This window comes from Aquarana catesbeiana, linkage group LG01 (assembly GCF_042186555.1).
Source record: "Aquarana catesbeiana isolate 2022-GZ linkage group LG01, ASM4218655v1, whole genome shotgun sequence".
Classification (NCBI taxonomy): Eukaryota; Metazoa; Chordata; class Amphibia; order Anura; family Ranidae; genus Aquarana; species Aquarana catesbeiana.
Genome location: NC_133324.1, coordinates 493,683,620 through 493,708,818, shown reverse-complemented (window position 1 = coordinate 493,708,818; position 25,199 = coordinate 493,683,620). Strand labels below are relative to the sequence as shown.

The 25,199-nt window shown below is 41.2% G+C and overlaps 1 protein-coding gene across 1 annotated transcript in view; it reads left to right on the top strand.

The window, feature by feature from the left end:
* The window catches only part of TRABD2A (TraB domain containing 2A), a 149,920-nt gene extending 126,192 nt beyond the window's left edge, over nucleotides 1-23,728 (top strand). Inside the window, exons 6-7 of the mRNA XM_073592098.1 lie at nucleotides 7,416-7,628; nucleotides 22,235-23,728. Coding sequence (XP_073448199.1) covers nucleotides 7,416-7,628; nucleotides 22,235-22,412 — 391 coding nt within the window. The 3' untranslated portion in view covers nucleotides 22,413-23,728. The remainder of the gene's footprint in view (nucleotides 1-7,415; nucleotides 7,629-22,234) is intronic.
* Nucleotides 23,729-25,199: the final 1,471 nt, after the last annotated feature.

The following is a 25,199-nucleotide window of genomic DNA, read 5'->3' as shown; positions in this document are numbered from 1 at the left end:
TCTTCTAGTGTTAACGGGGCGTCTAGTTGTTGTTTAGCCTTAGCAGATAAAGAGGGTAAGTCAATAGCGGACATATAATTAGCTAGGTTCCCATCCAGGTTACTTACCTAGTTAACTATACCATGAATAAAACATTTTCCAAAATACCCACCAAAATACTAAAATCTGTCTACACAGTCCCAGTATTATTTCCTTTGCCAGATCTATGTAATATGAGGATCTACTTAATCTATTCAATTTTTGTATTGTCAGGCAGACCTTTATACAACTTAGTAGGGATGAGCAAACTTACCAGGGCTCAGCAAACCCAGCCTATTTGTGGCTCGGCGAGTGGGCAGACAAATTTTCTATACTTGGCCAGTTTGCCCACCCAATTCTCAGTCGGATGTATCCAGAAGCCTGTTGTTTAGCGGCAGTATCACTACCACCTCTACATGACAGATTATTTGCTGGTTTCTGTTTAAAATGATAAGCAAGCCAGAAGGAATCCTGGATAACATCATTGACCCAATATGGCCATGACCATATTGGGTCAATGATATCACCCAGGTACCCTGGTGCTGTTCTTTATATTCCATCAGTGCTTGGGAGTTATTATTTGTGATGGAAGTTGGGGTGGGGCAGGATTGTTGTGGCGGCAGGCCTATTATCCAGTGCTCATTGTGATTGATATGGCTCTACAATGCTCAACATAGGGAGGGAACCTTGCAAGGTGAGGTGGGGGTGGCATTTAAACTGTAAAGAAAGAGGGGGTGGCATGCACCCCTCACTTACTGCTAAACCATACACGCCTAATGTCCTCAACATTGGAAGGGTACATTGCAAGGGGGGAAGCCAAGGCTCTCCTTCTTGCAAGGCACCTTGTCCCTATGTTGATAGAGACAAAGCATATCCTGTCTTCCAAAAGGCATGTGGGGGTCTGCGGAGGGGACTTATCAAAACCTGAAATCCCCTTTTAGAATCCCCTAAATATCTGTCCCCATCCCCAGGTGAATGAGTAATGCCGCATACACATGAGCTGACGTTTCGACTGGACTGGTCCGACGGACTACCCGACGGACTTTCGGTGGACTTCCAACAGACTTTCCCAACGAACGGACTTAGCTACACACGATCACACCAAAGTCCGACAGATTCGTACGTGATGACGTATGACCAGACTAAAATAAGGAAGTTGATAGCCAATAGCCAATAGCTGCCCTAGCATCGGTTTTCGTCCATCGGACTAGCATACAGACGAGCGGACTTTTCAATAGGAACTGGGTCCGGCGGGGTTCCGACGTAAAGATTTGAAACAGATTCCAAATTTAAAGTCCGTCAGATTTTCAACCGAAAAAGTCTGCTGCAGGTCAGATGAAGCCCACACAAGGTCGAATTGTCCGCCGTACTCAGTCCGTCGGACCAGTCCGGTCGAAAAGTCCGCTTGTGTGTACGCGGCATAAGGTGTACAATTTACCTCATGCTACTCTTTCACAAAAAATGTAAATAGTATATAAAACACCCACAAAAAAAAAACAAAAAAAAAAAACAAACAATGTTCCCTAACAAAAATCCAAAATATATCTTTTGGATATATTTGTCCAAGTGATCACAGAATAAACGTTCCCCATGAAACGGGAAACCTGCCAATAACTTTTTACAAGGAAGCTCGGCTGACCAGCTCTTAAGCCATAAAAGTCTGCGCACATGTACAGACAAGAGAGCGAGACGAGAAACCTGCTATATTGAATCCTTTAAAGCATCAACAGCAAAACACAGCGCTTGAATATCTGTCTTACTTTCAGGCAGATCATCCTCCTGGTTAGGCCTATCAGGCTGTTTGACCTGATCATTTATGGACTGGCAAATACCAATTGCTGCAACAGCTGGCTGAATAGCTGAACTGGAAGAAAAGAAAGGAAGCCTTTAATAATAACTCCAATTTCTTGTCAACAGCATCTTTCAAGCCCTGTGCATCATCTACTGGACAAGTTAAGTTCTTGTTTATGGAAGAGACTGCTGCATCTACGGCTGGCATGCTCCATTTTTTAACAAACTTTTCATCCATGAGATATAAAAGGGAAAACCTTTAAGGAAGCAAAAAAGTCCTGTCATGATTTTCCCAATCAGCATATACCACCTGTTCCAATAGGGGGTGTAGCGGGAAAGTCTGTGCGACCAGAAAAGGTCTCAGAGATCCCAAAGAGGATCAGGTGGGCTCAGTCACCTCTGCGAGAGGCAACTTAACGGCAGAACGAACCAGTTTGGTCAGAGTCATGATCAAAAGCCTCTGCGACTGAGAGGCAGACATCGACTGGATATCTTCTTGTCCAGATTGCTCGGAAGCAGATTCATCTGCCGGGCACTCCGGGGAGGGGGATCTATCACGCTTCCTGCCACCCTGCAGGATGGAGGCAATCATGCCGGCAATTCTGTGCTCTAACCAGGCTAGGGCTGAGGACAGTTCATCCTTAGTGATAAAGGGTGAAGCAGCAGCATTGACTGTAGACACAATACCAGATAGGCGCAGCGGCCTAGATTGCCCGGAAGCCTCTGGTCCTTCAGGGCATACAACACTAGGGATACGACTAGGTTCATCAGGAACTACTGATTACATAGGTGTGCCCTTCCCTGTGGTGTTAGTCCCACTCCTCTTTTTGGAAGACATTAAATAGCCGCAAACAAAGAGTACTTGGGTATATATTAAAACACCTCAGAAGGGAGACCCTTTAATAGGGCTCACCAAGCTCCTATGCAACAATCCTGCTAAGCACCTTTAGCCTGCCAAGCAACACCTGGTGACTCACGTGACCCGGATAAGGAAAAATGAACCACTGCAAGGGTCTATTCAGATCCTGCTCTGTGTCCCTCAGCTGCCTTCTGGAAGCACCATATGCTTGGCCTGCATAGCTTAAATAAGCTGGGAACATTCTGTGCGTGCACACGCATGTGCGTGGTCCCGGGAACGGGCGTGACTGTAATCGCGTACGATGCAAATCTTTGTGTGCCAGATAAAGGCTACGGCGAGTTTGCGGCAAAGCCGCGTGCACCATGGCCACCAAAAAAACTGCTGAGCCCAGCGGCACTCTTGCAAAAGCACGTGCGCCATGGCGAACCAAGGCGAAAGGGCACACCTTCGTGAGCCATCATACAGCTTAAAAAAACAGCCAGACACAAGCAAAAAAGGTACATTTTACAAACACCCACAGCTAGCCCAGAACTCCCCCGTATGGTCACCGTGCACAGGTGTCCAGCCTTTAGTTAGCTTGACTGATTGTTACAATCACTGGGACACCCCACAAAAATAAAATAAAGAGGTTTCACTTACCCATCCAGGCGCAGAGCCACTTAGAGACTAAGGGCCCAATCTTCACCCTTCACAGCGGGTTCCTGTCACTTGGACCTTCAAGGACTGGGTACCCTTTCATGTTTAGGGTCCACTCCCTTGGACCTGTACAGCACCATGCAGGAAATGCCTTAGCACTGTAGCATCCAGGATTTCCACTCCGCAGGGTCCAGCGCCCAGAGACCACATTACAGGCAAAACCTTGCAGGATCTTGAGTCTTCTTTGCGAGGCTCGGGTACCATTTATCTAAGCATAAAAGCCTGTGTCAAATGGATCCGATCGGTCAATCCCTTGATTCATTTTTGGAACCATTTGTGGGACTAGAGACCTGGAGCTCAGAGAGCTCAAACAAACCGTGCCATCCACCTTGCAGACACTGGTAAAAAACTAAAGTACAGTGGGGACGGAAAGTATTCAGACCCCCTTAAATTTTTCACTCTTTGTTATATTGCAGCCATTTGCTAAAATCATTTAAGTTCATTTTTTTCCTCATTCAGGCAGCTCCTTTGACCTCATGATTCTCATTTGCTCTGACATGCACTGTGAGCTGTAAGCTCTTATATATACAGGTGTGTGGCTTTCTTAATCAAGTCCAATCAGTATAATCAAACACAGCTGGACTCAAATGAAGGTGTAGAACCATCTGAAGGATCAGAAGAAATGGACAGCACCTGAAATAAATATATGAGTGTCACAGAAAAGGGTCTGAATACTTGGGAACATGTGATATTTCAGTTTTTCTTTTTTAATAAATCTGCAAAAATGTCAACAATTCTGTGTTTTTCTGTCAATATGGGGTGCTATGTGTACATTAATGAGGAAAAAAAGATGAACTTAAATGATTTTAGCAAATGGCTGCAATATAACAAAGAGTGAAAAATTTAAGGGGGTCTGAATACTTTCTGTCCCCACTGTACTTCCTGTATGGGAGGGGTTATATAGGGGATCACTTCCTGTCTGAAGACCTTTGGTGTACCAGTGTCCATTCACCTAATGATGAAGTTTAACCCAGCACGTAATGAATATTAATTAGCCTTACTCTGTGTCCCATGATATATGAAAAAGAAATGTGTATTTTTGGGTTTAGTTACACTTTGATCATAGGAAGAGATAGAAGATAATTTGTTTAACTCAGGGGTGTCCAAACTTTTTTCAAAGAGGGCCAGATTTGATGAAGTGAACATGTGTGAGGGCCGACCATTTTGCCTGACATTCTTTGAACCATTAAAATTCGGTCCAAGTGTGTTCATTCGAGCACTAATACACTGCCCAACAAGAATTCTCTTGCCTTTGTCGTGCTCATTCCCGACACACAGATGAATGCTCTGCTCTTTAGGGGTACCGTTAATTCTCAGTGCAATTAAAAAAAAAAAAAAAAAAAAAAGGAAGGTCGGGAGACTTCTTTCCCTGCATTTTTGTGGGTAGGGAAGCCCATTGAAATGAATGGGCTGCCCTACACGTAGCACGCAGCCACACAGATCTGAACCAAGGGCTTGTTCACATGTCAGGTTGGAGGGGCAGTAAAACCACATGATTAAGCCGTTTTTACCACCCCCAACTTCTCCCCCTTTAGCTGCAGAGGGAGCAGCTGGGGGTGAACACATGCTGTGGCTGCAGCTGGAGGTATACCCAGGCTTAATGGGGCTACTTGGGGTACTGCAACTATCCCGCAACTGTGTGCAATGCACATTTGCGGTATAGTGATGCTGCATTTACGGGCTTAAAACAGGTGGTGAGGAGGCAACATAATGCCTCTTTACTGCCTGTCAAATGCCTCTGAAAAGCGATCTTTGCATGGATTGCTTTTCAGAGGAGCAGCAGTCCTGGCTGCTATCACAAACAAGCCCTACAAAAGCAGTTCTGATGGTACAGGAAATGGGAGGGGGCAGATTAAAAGTAACATACACGCATACATACACACAGACACATGCACACACATACAGACACATGCATACACATACATACAGACACATGCACACGCACATACATACAGACAGACACATGCATACACATACATACAGACACATGTACACACACATACAGACACATACACAGACACTTGCACACACATGCACATACAAACACATACAGACACATGCACACACACATACATACAGACTACATACAGACACATGCACACACACACACACATACAGACATACATACAGACACATGCACACACACACACACATACATACAGACACATGCACACACACACACACATACATACAGACACATGCACACACACACACATACAGACACACATGCACAGACACATGAATAAAGCCCTTTTAAAACGAATCTAGCTTCAATCACAGTACTGTACCTTTCCAACCTCCTCATTCAGCCGGGTACTGCACTGTAGGGGGAAGCAGAGAGCACAGCACACTCCCCTGCACTTTACTTTCACTTTTGAGGCTGACTGATCTTCTCACAGTGACGATGTACAGTTCGGCAGGGGATCGGGCTCATCTGACAGCCCTGATCCCACGGCACACTGGCTGAGAAAGGCTGGTTTAGATAACCACGGGGATGTGATTGGCCCTCGGGCTGGACTTTGGACATGCCTGGTTTAACCCCTAAGTGCCGACAGTACCCAAATTTAGTTACTGGTGGCTAACGGAAAGCGATCGAGAGCTGTGTGATCGCCGTGACGGCCAATCAAGGTGATCACATGATCATTAACTCCAACTCCCAGCATCTGAAACCTCTAAAAGGGCCGGGAGGCACTGACGCAAAGGGGTTAAGGGTCATTTACACCACTGCATTGTGGTTGTGGATGTTACATGTGTTAGTGTGCTGTAGTACAATTCATTGTGTTGCAGTACACTACAACATATGTTAACACACTACTCTACGCTGAAGTGTGCTGCACTAGCAAAAAAAACAACAGGTCTAATTTTTGGTCTATTCTGGTGTGTTAGGCAGCCCCTTCAAATATCTTCACTGGGGAGGTTTACTCTCTTTATTAATTGCAATGGCCACTGTAACAAGGGCAGAACATGAGGGAAAATATAACATTTTGAGTTACCAGAACAAGAATTGTGAGAAAATTCCCCACTGAATGAATCAGTGACCACCGTCCAAAGCTAGCCATAAACATCAAGATATCTTTTACTTAGCCTCAACCCATTGGTTAAAAGAGAGAAACAATAAATTCCCCCATCCACACTAAACAACATGGATGGAAGAATATCCCTATCTGGCTGGTATATTCTGACAGCCGCAGTGCCTGTGGCTTTCAGAAAGCTTGAACAGTGACTGCATCTGATTGGAAGCAATCACTGTTTAGCTAAGAATTTTCCACCTGGCTCCTTCAATTTTTATATTGAAGTTAATTCAGCTATGTGGTGCCCTTGGGGCCACCCATGGCTTGAATTTTGGCCAATTAAGCAGGGACTCTTCTGTGACCTTGCAGTTTTTAAAAGTACAGTTTGTTGCAATTGAAAATGTTTGAAATGAAAAAACTCATTGTTTTATGGGATATAACTTGACATGCACTAGCAAAGTGGGCAAAGCTTGGTATTTCACAGCTTGAGATCATCTGTGGGCTAGTCTTACTAACCATACTAAATCATAACTTTTTCAGAGCCTTTCTGTGGGAAGGCTTGTCACAAGATTATAAAAATATGTTTGTGAGAATTTGTGCCCATTTAGCCAAAGGGGCATTTGTGAGGTTAGGTAGTGATGATGGACAGAAGACCTGACTTGTGATCAACATTCCAGTTCATCCCAAAGGTGTTTCCTCTTAATACAAAAAGATCTTTGTATTCTATAGCATTAACAATACCTTCTATGAAAACACCTGACCTCAATAATTTGAAGTGCTATCAACATACTTTTGGGCACATACAGTATCTGCTGAGTAAAAATATGCCAGCATTAATTCAGAGTGATTTTTCAAATGTGATTCAATTCAACAAAAATATTCCATACAATGTTGAGGATATTTGCAAGAAAAGCAGAGAAAAGAACGTGGTAACAATGTTGTTACCCATAGTGACCAATTAGATCTCATCTTTTATTAACCATAGGCAACAACACTGTTTTTTTTTTGTGTTTCTTACATTTTAAAATGGATTTTTGCAGTGGCAAAAGTAGAAAAGGGCCATCCTCCTCAAAGTTATCACCTGCACCAATATCATCAGGACTTCCATCTTCAGACAAGGAGCTGTTACCTGACCTGACAATGTCTGACAATGTACATCCAATTGATAAAACTGAAAGAAAATACAAAAAGAAGAAACATCGGAAAGAAAATCAGCGCCACTTCAGCGATCTCTGGGTTCGCATTCAAGAAAGGTGGGTTGGTGAAGGATAAAATGTATAACAATATTACTTCTACAAGATTATAAGTGCATGATAAATAAAAATGAGAGAGATTAAATATGTCACCTTTACTTTCATACAGCACTAGGGGCCTAAATTACTTAGCATATGTATTTGTTTGGTTGCTAGTAGGAACATACAGTAGGTATGAGTCTACTATCTGGGTTTGCTAATGGAGATATGTAATGGTATTGTGCAAGCAACTGTATAAACCCATGTAAAGTGGGACATTTAAAAAACACCAATGAATGCAGTTATGTATTTCAAAAAATAATTATTGTGTGTTAAATGCATCTAGATTAAAAACCTGAATTTGACTGTTTTTAGCCTCTTGTAATTTCCTGTATAGCAGGGGTCCCAAACCCCCCAGGCCGCAGACCAGTGCCGGTCCGCAGCCTGTTGATGACCAGGCCGCACAGCAGGAGATGAGCTGTGACTGTGGTCCGCACAGGGCTGTCACAGGCCACGTTCTCCACACACCTCCTGCTGTGCGGCTATGCCTATGTATCCTCTCTCGGCTCCTCTGCTCGCCCGGCTGATGATGTCATCCTATCAGCAGAGCAGGGGGTGGAAGGAGCTGCAGATCGGGATGGAGAGCTCCTCCCACCCCCTGCCCTGCTGATAGGATGACATTGTTGGGCAGGCGGGGAGCCAGGAAAGCACATACAGACTGATCACAGCCTCTACCCTGCCAAAGGTAGGAGTCCTGTGCAGGGGAGGCAGAGATTAGAATTGGGAAGTGTGATGTTAGAGAGGAAAGGGGGGGGGGGCAGACTGCAGGGGCACTGTGATGGAGGAGGCTGTGATTGCTAGGGGCATTGTAATATAAAGGGGACTGCACTGTAAAGGGGCCCTGTAATCATAACAGTGCAGTCCCCTTTATATCACAGTGCCCCCTTTACAGTGAAGCCCCCTTTTATATTACAGTCTCCCCAATTTACAGAGCAGTTCCCTTTAATCACAGTTCCCCCTTTACATTACAGAGCCCCTTTACATTACAGTGCCCCCTTTATATCACAGCCCCCCTTTACAGTGTAGCCCCCTTTACATTACAGTGCCCCTTTACAGAGTAGTCCCCATTACATTAATGTAAAGGGACACTGTGATATAAACGGGACTGCACTGTAAATAGGCACTGTAATGTAAATGGGGTTGTGATGTGAAGGGGAACTGTGGACATTGATATAAAGGGGGGACTGTGCTGTAAAGGGTGGCTGAGGACCAACTCCGTGAATATCCCATCCCCTAAACCATCCACCAGCCAACGCCTCCCGCTCCCTGGGAAAATTGGCTGCAGTGAAACTAATCCCTGGTGCCAAAAAGGTTTGAGACCGCTGCTGTACAACAAAACAGACTGAGACAGGAGGTACAGTACTAGGCGCCAATCCAGTTTCCTGCATTCACTTCTGCTGACAGGAGGAGAGAAGATAGAGATGACCTTGTCTGTTTTTTGCTGCTTATTTACTGTCCAATTACAAGCTAGAGGCAGGGAGTTGACCTAGCTGTGTTGAGAAATGTCAGGTTTCTAGGTGGGTTGTGCTGTGTGATAAGGGTATGTAAATCTCAGGGCTGGATGGACAGAAATACAAATCCTATGGAAGATAAAACAGTTCCCACATATGTATTTAATGTTTGCTTTGTGTCTGGAATTCAGCTTTAAAACAGAAGATGTGGTGGTAGTATTTTTTTTTTTTTTCCACTGTGTATATTTTTCTCAAAGCACAAAAAATACATATTGATCCTGCCAGAAATGCGGTGTCCTTGTCAATTTGCGTGCAATCTCACACAAGGTTATCTTTCTTCCAAGCTATCTTCTGTAACCTACAAATGCCCCATCCCCTATGTAATGAAGATGAACGAGGGGACACATTTGTAAGCCAAATCAGGAGAGCAGTCTAGGGTGAAAACTTTGCTCCTCACCTAATACCTCAGCTCTTTGTTTTCGAGGATACCCAGAAATAGGCACATATTTACACATATGGTGGACGTGCCCAGTAATCCAAACCTTCTGGAAGGAAGTCTTCGTGATTGCATCTAAAATATTTAAAAAAATAATACAACCAGATCCATATTTAACTTTATTTAATCTAAAACCGGAATGGTTAACACTCTCTCAATTCAAACTTATGATCCAACTAATAACGGCTGCAAAACAAACAGTGGCCAAGGCATGGAAATCTCCTACATTGGTACTAGCAGAAACAATTCACAGAATGAATAATACAATGTCCCATGCTAAGATGGTAGCCATCGATCAAAATCAAATTCCAAAATTTGAAAAACTTTGGCATCCTTGGATAAAACAACAGTTCTTGTCAAACTTCAATGACTCTGTCCTGTTGCCATGGTAACAGATTAAATAACTTACAGAGACACCCATTCTAAGGCTTCAAAGAGAACTAAAAAGAATAATAAACTGACGAGCGAGACAACCTTGTGGACCATACCTTTACCTTTCAACCCTTTTTCTTCTTTCTCTTTCCTTTTCTCCACCTTACGATTAAAGCTCATTATCAGAATTTATTTGACCTATATACACTCTACTTGTAAACAATATGTATAGTAGGTATAAATCATTTAAATACCTACAAAAGTAACTAAGGAAATGATATATATCTTTAATTTAGGTTTACGTGAACCCAATGTTTAATATTTGAAATTTCATGATATTTACCTATATAAACCCTACTGTAAAACAATGAGCTTACTTTATAGATCCTTGTAAACTTACTTTATGTATCTTTATAACATTGTATACTCAATAAACTTCTTTTGACAAGGAAAACTTTGCTCCTCCATAGAATAGAGTACAGTGAGAGAGTGTTGTCACCCTCAGACAGGGATTGTGTTACTAGCAGGATTACCAGGTGAAAAAGGAAAATCCTGAAAAAGGGACTGGTAAGCTGCAATATACAGTGCCTTGAAAAAGCATTCATACCCCTTTACATTTTGTCATGTTACAACCAAAAACATAAATGTATTTTTTGGGGATTTTATGTGATAGGCCAACACAAAGTGGCACATAATTGTGAAGTGGAAGGAAAATGATAAATGGTTTTCAACTTTTTTACAAATAAATATCTGAAAAGTGTGGTGTGCATCTGTATTCAGTCCCCTTTACTCTGATACCCCTTGGAAATCTAGTGGAAACAATTGCCTTCAGAAGTCATCTAATTAGTAAATAGAGTCCACCTGTGTGTACTTTAATCTCAGGTTTGTTAGACAACTTTAGTGAACAATCAGCATCATGAAGGCCAAGGAACACACCAGACAGGTCAGGGATAAAGTTGTGGAGAAGTTTAAAGCAGGGTTAGGTTATAGAAAAAAATATCCCATGCTTTGAACATCTCACAGAGCACTGTTCAATCCATCATCCGAAAATGGAAAGAGTATGGCACAACTGCAAACCTACCAAGACATGGCCGTCCACCTAAACTGACAGGCCGGGGAAAGAGAGCATTAATCAGAGAAGCAAGCCAAGAGGCCCATGGTAACTCTGCAGAAACTGCAGCGATCCACAGCTTAGGTGAAAGAATCTGTCCACAGTACAACTATTAGTCGTGCACTCCACAAATCTGGCTTTTATGGAAGTGTGGCAAGAAAAAAGCCATTGAAGAAATAAAGGCATAAGAAGTCCTGTTTGCAGTTTGCGAGAAGCCATGCAGGGGACACAGCAAATGTGGAAGAAGTTGCTCTAGTCAGATGAGACCAAAATTGAACTTTTTGGCTTAAAAGCAAAACACTATGTGTGGTGGAAAACTCACACTGCACATGTCCCTAAACACACTATCGCCACCGTGAAACATGCAGCATCATGTTGTAGGGATGCTTTTCTTCATCAGGGACAGGAACGCTGGTCAGAGTTGATGGGAAGATGGGCAATCTTAGAAGAAAACCTGTTAGAGTCTGCAAAAGACTTGAGACTGGGGCGGAGGTTCACCTTCCAGCAGGACAACGCCCCTAAACATACAGCCAGGGCTACAATAGAATGGACTTTAGATCAAAGCATATTCATGTGTTAGAATGGCCCAGTCAAAGTCCAGACCTAAATCTGTGGCAAGACTTGAAAATTGTTGTTCACAGACGCTCTCCATCCAATCTGACAGAGCTTGAGCTAGCTTGCAAAAAAGAATGGGCAAAAATGTCACTCTCTAGATGTGCAAAGCTGATAGAGACATCCCAAAAAGACTTGCAGCTGTAATTGCAGCGAAAGGTGGTTCTACAAAGTATTGACTCAGGGGGACTAAATACAAATGAACACCACACTTTTCAATATTTATTTGTAAAAAATGTTGAAAACCATTTATAATTTTCCTTCCACTTCACAATTAGGTACCACTTTGAGTTGGTCTATCACATAAAATCCCAATAAAATACATTTACGTTTTTGGTTGTAACATGACAAAATGTGGAACATTTTAAGGGGTATGAATACTTTTTCAAGGCACTGTATTTAATTTTCAGTTTTTGCTTTAGATGGGTTTTGATGTTAACTTTATTAAAACAAATAAACTGGCTAGCTCGAGACAAAATGCATCTCAATGAATAACTCACATTTCATGTACCCTGAGATCTCTATTTAAATTATTCCTTGCCACAGGCTATACAGTGGCAGAATTCAATAATATACAATATATTGCCTAAATCTGATGAACATCACACAAGACCCGCAGCAACCTGTATCAACATGTACTGGTCTTACAATCTCTTACATTCTCTTACATATGTCACTTTAAAACATCATGGATTTAACCTAGAAAATATTCCCCAATAGAAAATATATATAATATATTCGTCCCTAGCACCATTTTAAAACGGCACCTGGACTCAGTGGCTCCAGCGGGTCTCAGCTAGCATGTAGGCTGAAATGCTATCAGTGACAGCTGGCATTCTGTACTAAGCCCAAGAGCTGAATGATCAGCTTCTGGGCTTCAGATCTTGTTATTCAGCACTCAATAGGAGAACTTGTAGCAGGTCATTGTAAACACAAATTGGTAGTGTATTGACATTGTAGCACTTCCTTCTAATACAGAGCTGTGCAGTTCTGTCCAGCATCTCCATGCAGCAATAGAATCTTATTATGGTGATCTATTGCTGGCAAAATTATGTTTTCAAGCTCATTGATAGTACCAAACAGTGAGTTTACTCCATGCCAGAAGTGTCTTTTCAGGGCCTTTTCTGCCCACTTATATTTAAACAAAATGAAAAGTTCACAAATTAATATCTTCCCACGCAGGTTCTCACCATCAATGCAACAAAACATAGAATTCAGCCTTCCAGCTCTTTATCAGCCCCGCGACTCAGGCCTCGTGCCTCGGCCCTCCAGACCATCAAAAACACACAGTCCCAGTGCTAGTGCACACACGCTGAACCTCCGTCAGCTTGGCTTCTTATCCTGCAGCTTACTAGTTGTTCCCTCCCTCATAGACCGTCACACTCAGGCTCGGGCATTTGTCTGTTCTGACCTGGACACTTTGGTGCAGGTACACACTTCTGACTGCTCCCTTCACACACTGACCTCTCGGGAGGGCACTGACCTCTACTTACTGATTGTAACATAAAGCAAGCACGCATCTGTGCCCTTATATACACAGTAGTTTACATACCCTGGCAGAATTTATGAATTCTTGGCCATTTTTCAGAGAATAGGAATAACACAAAAACTTTTCTTTCACTCATGATTAGTGTTTGGCTGAAGCCATTTATTATCATTCAACTGTGTTTACTCTTTTTAAATCATAATGGCAACAGAAACTACCCAAATGACCCTGATTAAAAGTTTACATACCCCAGTTCCTAATACCGTGTATTGCCCCGTTTAACATCAATGACAGCTTGAAGTCTTTTGTGGCATTTGTGGATGAGGCTCTTTATCATCTCAGATGGTAAAGCTGCCATTTCCTCTTGGCAAAAAGCCTCCAGTTCCTGTAAATTCTTGGGCTGTCGCATGAACTGCACGTTTGAGATCTCCCCAGAGTGGCTCAATGATATTGAGGTCAGGAGACTGAGATGGTTACTCCAGTACCTTCACTTTATTCTGCTGTAGCCAATAACACGTTGACTTGGCCTCGTGTTTTGGATTATTGTCATGTTGGAATGTCCAAGTATGTCCCATGTGCAGCTTCCTGGCTGATGAATGCAAATGTTCTTCAGTTTTTTTTTATAACATACTGCATTCATCTTGCTATCAATTTTGACCAAATTTTGCTGTGCCTTTGTAGCTTACACATCCCCAAAACATCAGCGATCCACCGCCGTGTTTCACAGTAGGAATGGTGTACATTTCATCATAGGCCTTGTTGACTCCTCTCCAAATTTAGTTTTTATGGTTGTGGCCAAAAAGCTCAATTTTGGTCTTATCACGCCAAATGACTTTGTGCCAGAAGAGTTGAGGCTTGTCTCTGTGCTGTTTGGCGTATTGCAAGTGGAATACTCTGTGGCATTTGCATAGTAATGGCTTTCTTCTGGCGACACGACCATGCAGCCCATCTTTCTTCAAGTGCCTCTTTATTGTGCATCTTGAAACAGCCACAGCACATGTTTTCAGAGAGTCCTGTATTTCACCTGAAGTTATTTGTGGGTTTTTCTTTACATTCTGAACAATTTTCCTGGCAGCTGTGGCTGAAATTTTAGTTGGTCTACCTGACCGTGGTTTGGTTTCAACAGAACCCCTCATTTTCCACTTCTTGATTAGAGTTTGAACACTGCTGATTGGCATTCTCAATTCCTTGGATATTTTTTTATATCCCTTTCCTGTTTTATACAGTTCAACTACCTTTTCCCGCACATCTTTGACAATTCTTTTGCTTTCCCCATGACTCAGAATCCAGAAACATCAGTGCAGCACTGGATGAAAAATGCAAGGGTCTGTCAGGAGTCCAGAAACTCATTGACCTTTTATACACACACACTAATTACAAGCAAGCAGATCACAGGTGAGGATGGTTACCTTTAATAGCCATTCAAACCCCTTTGTGTCAACTTGTGTGCATGTTATCAGGCCAAAATGACCAGGGTATGTAATCTTTTGATCAGGGTCATTTGGGTAGTTTTTGTTGTGATTACTATTTAAAAAGAGTAAACAGAGTTGATTAATACTTCTTAAGGACCAAGCCTCTTTCTGAGATTTGCGGTTTACAAATTAAAATGTTTTTTTTTGCTAGAAAATTACTTAGAACCCCCAAACATTATAAATAAAAATTTTCTAACACCCTAGAGAATAAAATGGCGGTCATTGCAATACTTTCTGTCACACCGTATTTGCGCAGCGGTCTTACAAGCGCACCCCTTTTTGGAAAAAATACACGTTTTTGAAGTAAAAAATAAGACAACAGTAAAGTTAGCCCAATTTTTTTTATATTGTGAAAGATAATGTTACGCCGAGTAAATTGATACCCAACATGTCATGCTTCAAGATTGCACCCGCTCGTGGAATGGTGACAAACTTTTACCCTTAACCACTTAAGCCCCGGACCATTTCGCTGTCCAGAGACCAGAGCACTTTTTGCAAATTCAGCACTGCGTCGCTTTAACTGACAATTGCGTGGTCGTGCGATGTGGCTCCCAAACAAATAGAGCTTTCTTTTGGTGGTATTTGATCACCTCTACGCTTTTTATTTTTTGCGCTATAAATAAAAATAGAGCGACAATTTTGAAAAAAAAAGCATTATTCTTTACTTTTTGCTATAATAAATATCCCCAAAAAATGTATAAAAAAACATTTGTTTTCCTCAGTTTAGGCCGATACGTATTCTTCTACATATTTTTGGTAAAAATAAGCATTGATTGGTTTGCACAAAAGGTATTTTTATTAAATTTTTTTGTTTATTAGTAATGGCGGCGATCTGCGATTTTTCATTATGGCGGACACATCGGACAATTCTTTGGGACCACTGTCATTTTTACAGCAATCAGTGCGATTAAATTGCACTGATTACTGTAAAAATGACACTGGCAGTAAAGGGGTTAACCACTAAGGGGCTAGGGAAGGGTTAAGTGTGTCCTAGGGAGTGTTTCTAACTGTGGGGTGGAGGGGCTGTGTATGACACATCACAGGGAGCTATGATCAGTGACAGTGTCACTAGGCAGAACGGGGAGATGCTTGTTTACATTAGCATCTCCCCGTTCTTCCTCTCCGTGACACAATCATGGGTATCCCCGCGGACATCGAGTCTGCAGGACCCGCGGTCAGACTCACAGAGCTCGAGAAGGGCGCGTGTGCCGGTCGTTATGTGGTTAAAAATCTCCATGGGCGTCGTTTAAAAAATTCTACAGGTTGCACGTTTTGCGTTACAGAGAAGGTCTAGGGCTAGAATTATTGCTCTCGCTCTATTGATCATGGCGATACCTTTGAACACAGTTTTCATATATGGGCGCTGCTCGTGTATGCGTTCACTTCTGCACGTGACCTCGGTGGGACGGGGCACGTTTAAAATAAAAAATTTTTCTTATTTATTTTATTTTTTATTTTTACACTGTTCTTTAAAAAAAAAAAAAAGTGTCACTTTTATGTAAACATCCCTTGTAATAGAAAAAAAGCATGACAGGAACTCTTAAATATGAGATCTGGGGTCAAAAAGACCTCAGATCTCATATTTACACTAAAATGCAATAAAAAAATTAAAATAAATGAAATGTCATTAAAAAAAAATGTTGCTTTAAGAGCTATGGGCGGAAGTGACGTTTTGACGCCGCCCCCCCCCCCCTACAATGGTATGGAGCCTTTCACTTAGGGGTGTACTCACTTTCTTTTGCCAGCAGTTCAGACGTTAATGGCTTTGTGTTGAGTTATTTTGAGGGGACAGCAAATTTACACTGTTATACAAGCTGTACACTTGCTACTTTACATTGTACAAAGTGTAATTTGTTCAGTGTTGGCACATGAAAAAATATAATTAAATGTGAGGGGTGTACTCACTTTTGTGAGATACTGTATATATATATATATATATATATATATATATATATATATATATATATATATATATATATATATATATATACACACACACACACACACACACTTTTTTTTATAATCCCCAGGTCATAACAATGATGTTGAATGATCTGGATGACATTTGTATTTACTGCATCAAATATTTACATAAAAGAACGCAATGCCATTTGGATTTTAACCTGTTCCCATCCGCGCTATACCCAAATGACGGCTACAGCGTGGACCTACATTGCTGGGAGGCCATCAATAGATGTCCTCCCCTTTGCACGCTCCCTGCGCGCCCCCTGCAGGGTGTGCGTGGCACGCGCTGTGATCACCGAATCAATGAGACTTGGGTGATCACAGATCGAAGTAATGAGCCGATCCCGACCCCTTACCACGTGATCAGCTGTCAGCCAATGACAGCTGATCGCGTTATGTGTAACGGACATTGGTCCCGAAGAGGAACAGGCACAGCCGTCTCATCTGTGCCAACCAGTACTGCCTGCCAGTGTCCACACAGTGCATATCAGTGCCCTGCCCACCAGTGTAAATCAGTGCCAACTATCAATGCCCAGGAGTGTCACCTATGAATGCCCACTGGTGGTGTCAGTCAATGCCTCATCAGTGCCACCTAGCAGTGCTACCTACCAGTGCCCATCACTGCCACCTATCAGTGCCCATCAGAGCCAGCTATCAGTGCCACCTATAAATACCCATCAATGCCGCCTAGTGCCCGTCAGTGCAACACCTCAGTGCCCGTCAGTGCCACCCCTCAGTGCCACCTTATCAGTGCAGCTTATCACTGCCCATCAGTGCAGCCTATCAGTGCCCATCAGTGCAGCCTCATCAGCGTACATCAATGAAGGAAAATAATTACCTGTTTGCAAAATTTTATAACAAAATATAAAACTGTTTTGTATTTTTTTCTAAATTTTCTGTCTTTTTTTTTCAACAAAAAATAAAAAACTCAGAAATGATCAAATACCACCAAAAGAAAGCTTTATTTGTGGGGAAAACATGATAAATATTTCATTTGGATACAGTGTAGCATGACCGCGCAATTGTCATTCAAAGTGTGACAGCGCTGAAAGCTGAAAATTGGTCTGGGCAGGAGGTGGTTTAAGTGCCCAGTAAGCAAGTGGTTAAGTGATCACATTCCCCCCCCCCCCCCCCCTCCATATGTCACAGTGTAGCATGAGAAGGGAGATAAAGCTCTGGTAAAGTAAACTGGAAATGTTTATTTATAAACTTACCATTCCACCATGTTAAATGGAAATCACACTTATATGAAAAAAACATTTTCTGGTGGTTATTTTTGGGGGAGGTCAATTACTGGAGTGCACAAATGATGGAAATCTTGTGTTAGGAAAAATTACAGTGGAATTTTTTTTTCAGATTTTTCACCATTTCTTTTAAACAAAACCCTAATGCCCTGTACACACGGTCGGACATTCTGACAACAAAATCCATGGATTTTTTTCGACGGATGTTGGCTCAAACTTGTCTTGCATACACACGGTTACACAAAGTTGTCGGAAAATCCGATCGTTCTGAACGCGGTGACGTAAAACACGTACGTTGGGACTATAAACGGGGCAGTAAGTAGCCAATAGCTTTCATCTCTTAATTTACTCTGAGCATGCGTGGCACTTTGTGCGTCGGATTTGTGTACACACGATCGGAATTTAACCGATCGGATATTGTCGTCGGAAAATTTTATAACCTGCTCTCAAACTTTGTGTGCCGGAAATTCCGACAGAAAAAGTCCGATAGAGTCCACACATGCTCGGAATTTTTTCTGACAACACAATCCGATTGCACTTTTTCCGCTGGAAAATCCGACCGTGTATACAGGGCATAAAACAAAAAAAAAGGAATTCACACAAATTTAATACCGAACCAAAGCCCCATCTGTCCCTAAAATAAAACAATGAGGTTGATTTACTAGAGCCAATTATACTGTTCACTGTAAGTGCAGTTGCTCCAGAGCTGAAAGTTTCATATTGCAAAAAAATACTTAATCACATGCAAGGAAAATAAAAAAAAAAAAAATGCATTTTTGCTTGCACATGATTGAATGATAGAAGTCAGCTTCCCCTCCTTTACTAAGCTCTAGAGCAACTGATCTGGCAGTGCACAGTATATTTGCCTTTAGTAAATCAACCCCAATGTGTAATAAGTTAGTGAAGACTAAGAGCCATATGGGTTGATTTGCTAAAGGCAAATAGTCTGTGCATTGTAAGTGTAGTGCAATTGCAGTTGTGCAAGATCTGAGGGGAAGCTCTGAAATGATAGAATGCTCTGCTGATTTCTATCATCCAATCATGTGCAAGCAAAAATGCATTTTTGTTTACATTTTCCTTGCATGTTCCTCTCAGATCTAGAACAACTGTACTTGCAGTGCACAGACAATTTGCCTTTAGTAAATCAACCCCATAGTGTTCAAAACAAAGATCTCTTTGAAATACAATAGATAGATTGAATCTCTGCTGGTTCAGCAGGGACCGGTCAAGATTTGATCAATCAATGGGTAGGGCTGGTTGTACTGAAGTCGATCCATCGATTAACTTTAGTACAACCAGCCTGTTGGATTTTTTTCATTCAATCAGTGATCAAAAATATATGTCACTCCAATTTTTTTACTACTGACCCTGCAACCAGACTGTAGGTGTCATGGTTACACATTAGCAAAGTCTAAAGGGGACAAACAGGGAAAGCAAACAGAAAACCTTCAGCACTAAGGTGTGAAATACCCCAACAGAAAAGCAGCTAAATCTATTATGGCTGCATGTATAGCTATGTGTGTGTTTTGTGACATATTACCTTGGTGTCAATTGCAGCTGTCCATTTATTGAACAAAAAAGTATCTGGCGCTTTTCAAAACAGTGCAGCGAGAACTAAAAAAGCCTTTCATGGAACATCCCTTTTCCACATACAGGTATTTATGATGAAATCAGTAAAATTTAGTCACACATAATATATAATTTGGTCAACCACTAAACTACATATATGATGACTTAAGACTAAAAACTTAAAATGTCAGGGCAAAAAAAGAAACCCATATGTAGTACATCTTCGCAAAACATGCACATTTCTCTATGTTTAACCACTAAACTCTAGTTTGAAAGAAAAATGTTATTCAAGTATGTATTAACTTTAAAAGTACCTTCTATAACTCTTATCCTCCTCCAAATTTCCCCCCAAAATTTTTTTGCTGCTGTGATCTGAATTCCTGGTAGAGGATGACTAGGTTTGTTTTCTACGGTCCCATTCTATGTAAGAATGTTGCCACCCTCTCTTGCTCACTCCCAAGATAGACTAGGGAATATGGACTTTGGGATTTATAGTGTGCATAGAGCAGTGCACATGACCGCAACCAACGTTCACTGCTTGTTCCTATTAATGGAAATGGGGGAGAAATTGCGCCGTCATTAAATGCTGTACCTGTGTGTACCTGTGTGTTGTATTGTTGAGTATTCGTGTCAGGAAGCTAGTTATTAGTTAAGTTGGACAGGGTATAAACCCCAATCCTCATTAAATTAGTAGGTGCGATGCCCAGCAGGTGTGGAGATGCAACTCGGTGTACATCTTGCGGCATGTATCTGTTCCTTGATTATCTGATTGAGGGCGAATACTGCTGTGCAAAATGTAAGAACATTGTTTCCCAGGAAGCCCAGGTTCTGAATCTAAGGAAGCATCAATCAGCACTGAGAAGTCCCTCCATACTAAATACTAAAGAAGAGCCGGGAACGTACACAGCAGGTGCCAGCACAGAGGCGGGTGGAGGGGCTTTTAAACTAGGTGACGAGGGGGAGGGTCCAGAGGTAGAGTAAGTCAGCGCGGAGCATATTCCAGAGAGTAGTATTGGGGGCATTAGTTGTTGGTTGAGTAAAGCACATAAACCTGAGGTAAGTATAGTAACAAGTCCTATTTGCAATCTCAGAACACCCAATAAGAGGACAGTATGCGAACGGTCTAAACTGCGTGGCATGTTCACCAATGCCAGGAGCCTGGCGAATTAGATGGGAGAACTAGAGATACTGTTGTACGAGGAGGCTATAGATTTTGTGGGAATTTCAGAGACTTGGTTCAACAGCTCTCATGATTGGCTGGCAACCATTCAAGGGTATTCCTTTTATGGCAGGGATAGAGAGGGTAAAATAAGGGGTGGGGTATGCCTGTATATCAAGAATAATGTACAAGTGAATGTGAGAGATGACATCACTAAGGGAGCTAGGGAGGAGGTGGAATCCTTATGGGTAGAGCTCCAAAGGGATGAAACAAGGGAGAAAATAATACTGGGAGTATGCTATAGGCCCCCTAACCTGAGAGAGGAGGGGGAGACGGACCTCCTATCACAGTTTGGATTAGCAGCAAGGATGGGAAGTGTCATCATAATGGGGGATTTTAATTATCCAGACATAGACTGGGCGGAAGAAACCGCACATTCGTCTAAGGCTCGCCAGTTCCTAGATGTCTTGCAGGACAATATCATGGGTCAGATGGTAGATGCACCAACTAGAAACAAAGTGTTACTAGACCTACTGAATACCAACAATACAGACCTGATCACGGATGTGGAAATAAGGAGCAATTTAAGAAACAGTGATCACAGGTCGATTAGCTTCAGTATAAATCACACAAATAGGAAACATAAGGGGAATACAAATACATTAAATTTCAAAAGAGCCAACTTCCCCAAACTACGAACCTTGCTAGAAGATATAAATTGGGATAAAATCTTAGGGATAAAGAACACAGAGGAAAAATGGGCATTAGCCAGTGCATCCCATTGGGAAATAAATTTAAAAGAGCGAACAAAAGTCCTGGATGGCTTAACTCCAATATAAAAATGCATATAAAGCAAAAGAGAAGGCCTTCAAAAAATACAAGGCTGAGGGATCATCATCAGCATTCAGACTTTACAAAGAATGCAACAAGGAATGAAAATGAAATAAATACAATTTCTTCACACTTATAGAGCTTTCGTTCGGTGGTATTTGATCACTTGTTTGTTATCTTTTATTATATAGACGAAAAAAAAACAAGATTTTTTTACTTTCTGCTATAAAACATATCCAATAAAAAAATGTAAAAATATATATATATTTTTTTATAAACTTAGGCCAAAATGCATTCTACTACATGTCTTTGGTAGAAAAAAACAAAACAAAGAAAAACAATAGCTGTATGTATATTGACTGGTTTGTATGAAAGTTATAGCATCTACAATGGTGTATATATACTGGAATATTTTTTTTATACTTGTAAAGGCTGTGATCAGTGACTTATAATGGGACTGCTACAGTGCAGCGGGAGCCACCTGTTCACAGTACAATTAATGCGGATATGGATTTTTTTGCAGAAAAAGAATATTGTATAGTGTCACTTTAAGGCTTACATCACTGGCAGCAGAGCCTGTAAATAGCCTATAACCATTGCAAGTTTGTTTACATTTTTTCAGCTGGTTTTCTTGTAGAAGTGATGTAAAGAGAACCTGTCATATATTATATATGTATTTGTAAAATGATGATTCTTTTTATCTACACATACAACCCCAAACCATTATTATTATTCCATTATTATTTCCTGATTGTTTATTGGCTAGTTGAATTTACATTTTTCCGGTCTTATTTTTCAGTGTTACAGATCTTCCTCCACAAATCAGAATTAAGAATGGACACAGTACAGTGGAGCCACAACCCAGAGGACTTGTGCACTCTATATACACAACAAGCAGCAGTTCAGCCATTTCACCATTGCTACCTCATCTATTGTTTTTACTTTGGCATTTACAGCAACTTTTAATAGTGCAATGAGGATGAGAAACAATACAGCCAATACACAAACTTACACAAAAGGCTTGTTAATGGAGGATTAGGTGTTTTCAAGCACAGGAGGATGTCTAATGGCATGCAAGTATCTTGCTCAGGTGGCCATGCCCTAACAGTTTTACCTTGTACTGGACCTTTAAAATCATGTACTTGGAAAATGTTGCCTTTTATTTGAAAAGTATATGTAATTTTTCTCTTCTTTTTAAGAAGAATGATTCCATATTAATCCCATAATGCACTTGGGAAATGTAAAATTCTACTGTGATATAGATTTACCTTAGATTTATAAAATGTGAGTAACATTATTTTGTTTTCTAATAAGACATTTTTTTATTTTTGAACGGATCACTTTATTTCTTAATAACAGTCTTTTATACATTACACAGAAAAAAAAGAACTTGAAGACCCAAGGTACTTTTACTGTAAATAAAGGGAGTTTGTCTTTTTTTGCAGGCAGTTCCCTATGAGAATTCTGCCACCATGTGGTACTGATGTGCTATTGCAGGTTGAGAAATGCCTAATTTTCCTTATTGGGAGGCAATACATCTGTTATAGTTCTGTGCAAAGAAAATTATATGAATATATTTGTAAAATTTGGGGAAACAAGTGACATTTTTAAACTTCAATGTGATCTATTTTCACTTGTCACTGTTACTAAACATAAATTTGGCACATTCTGTTTAGGGTCTGGTCACACTTTTGGTCCTTCTGTGATAGTGACAGGATCCCTTTACAGGGCAGATACACACTCACCTATTTCCACCTTGTTGCTCCCTTTTTGACCAGATGAGCAAGGTCTCGACTTAGTGGAACCAGGAATATATTTTCACTGCACTATTTTAGTGTTCCAATTGCTGGTAACATGAGTATTGGAAGTATTCCATGGACCCCAGGGCTTCATTTACTGATCTGCAGTCACTAAACTGGCACATATGATTGACTGTTTTGTAAATTATTTTTAATGAACAAAATGTATTATATCACAGCTTTCTGTTCTATCTGAAATAAAATCACTCTATTTTGCTAGCAAATGAAATGTAGATTTTAACAGTGTTCCTGACTTCAGGATGGCTGCCATGCAGCTCACGCTATTGGAGAGGTTGACAGGCATGAAACGAATTACCTTACCTTACTTATAAGAGCACTCATACCATTGTGGAATCATGTATGGAATAAAAAAGACTGCTACGGAAGTTAACTGGACACTTTCAAAACGCCATTCAAGTTTTTTTTTTCCTGCTGTTCTAGAAATATTGGCAATATGATCTAAGCTAACAATCATATGTGTAGAAGCCAGTGCTTCTGAACCAGATTTGAAAGTGTAAGGAAACATAAAAAGGTGATAACAATGAAGCAGTTGAATCCAAATGTATACTCTTCATAAATAATTACATAGTTACACAGTAGGTGAGGTCAGAAAAAGACACAAGTCCATCAAGTCCAAACCTTGTGTGTGATTATATGTCAGGATTACATTGTATGTATACCCCTGTATGTTGTGGTCGTTCAGGTGCCTATCAAATAGTTTCTTGAAACTGTCGATGCTCCCTGCTGAGACCGCTTGTGGAAGGGAATTCCACATCCTTGCTGCTCTTACAGTAAAGAACCCTCTACATAGTTTAAGGTTAAACCTCTTTTCTTCTAATTTTATTAAGCGGCCACAAGTCTTGTTAAACTCCCTTCCGCGAAAAAGTTTTATCCCTATTGTGGGGTCACCAGTATAGTATTTGTATACTGAAATCATATCCCCTCTCAAGCGTCTCTTCTCCAGAGAGAATAAGTTCAGTGCTCGCAACCTTTCCTCATAACTAATATCCTCCAGACCATTTATTAGCTTTGTTGCCCTTCTTTGTACTCGCTCCATTTCCAGTACATCCTCCCTGAGGACTGGTGCCCAGAACTGGACAGCATATTCTAGGTGCGGCCGGACCAGAGTCTTGTAGAGTGGGAGAATTATCATTTTATCTCTGGAATTAATCCCCTTTTTAATGCATGCCAATATTCTGTTTGCTTTGTTAGCAGCAGCTTGGCATTGCATGCCATTGCTGAGCCTATCATCTACTAGGACCCCCAGGTCCTTTTCCATCCTAGATTCCCCCAGAGGTTCTCCCCCCAGTGTATAGATTGCATTCATATTTTGCCACCAAAATGCATTATTTTACATTTTTCTACAGTGAACTTCATTTGCCATGTAGTTGCCCACCCCATTATTTTTTTTCTTTTTGCAAGGTTTCCACATCCTGAGAAGTTATTGCCCTGCTTAGCTTAGTATCATCCCCAAATACAGAAAATTAACTGTTTATCCCATCCTCCAGGTCGTTTATGAACAAATTAAATAGGATTGGTCCCAGCACAATACCCTGGGGGACCCACTACCCACCCCTGACCATTCCAAGTACTCCCCATTTATCACCACCCTCTGAACTCGCCCTTGAAGCCAGTTTTCAATCCATGTACTCACCCTATGGTCCATGCCAACTGACCTTATTTTGTATAGTAAACGTTTATGGGGAACTGTGTTAAATGCTTTTGCAAAATTCAGATACACCACATCTATGGGTCTTCCTTTATCTAGATGGCAACTCACCTCCTCATGGAAGGTTAATAGATTGGTTTGGCAAGAACGATTCTTCATGAATCCATGCTGATTACTGCTAATGATACCGTTCTCATTACTAAAATCTTGTATATAGTCCCTTATCATCCCCTCCAAGAGTTTACATACTATTGATGTTAGGCTAACTGGTCTGTAATTCCCAGGGATGTATTTTG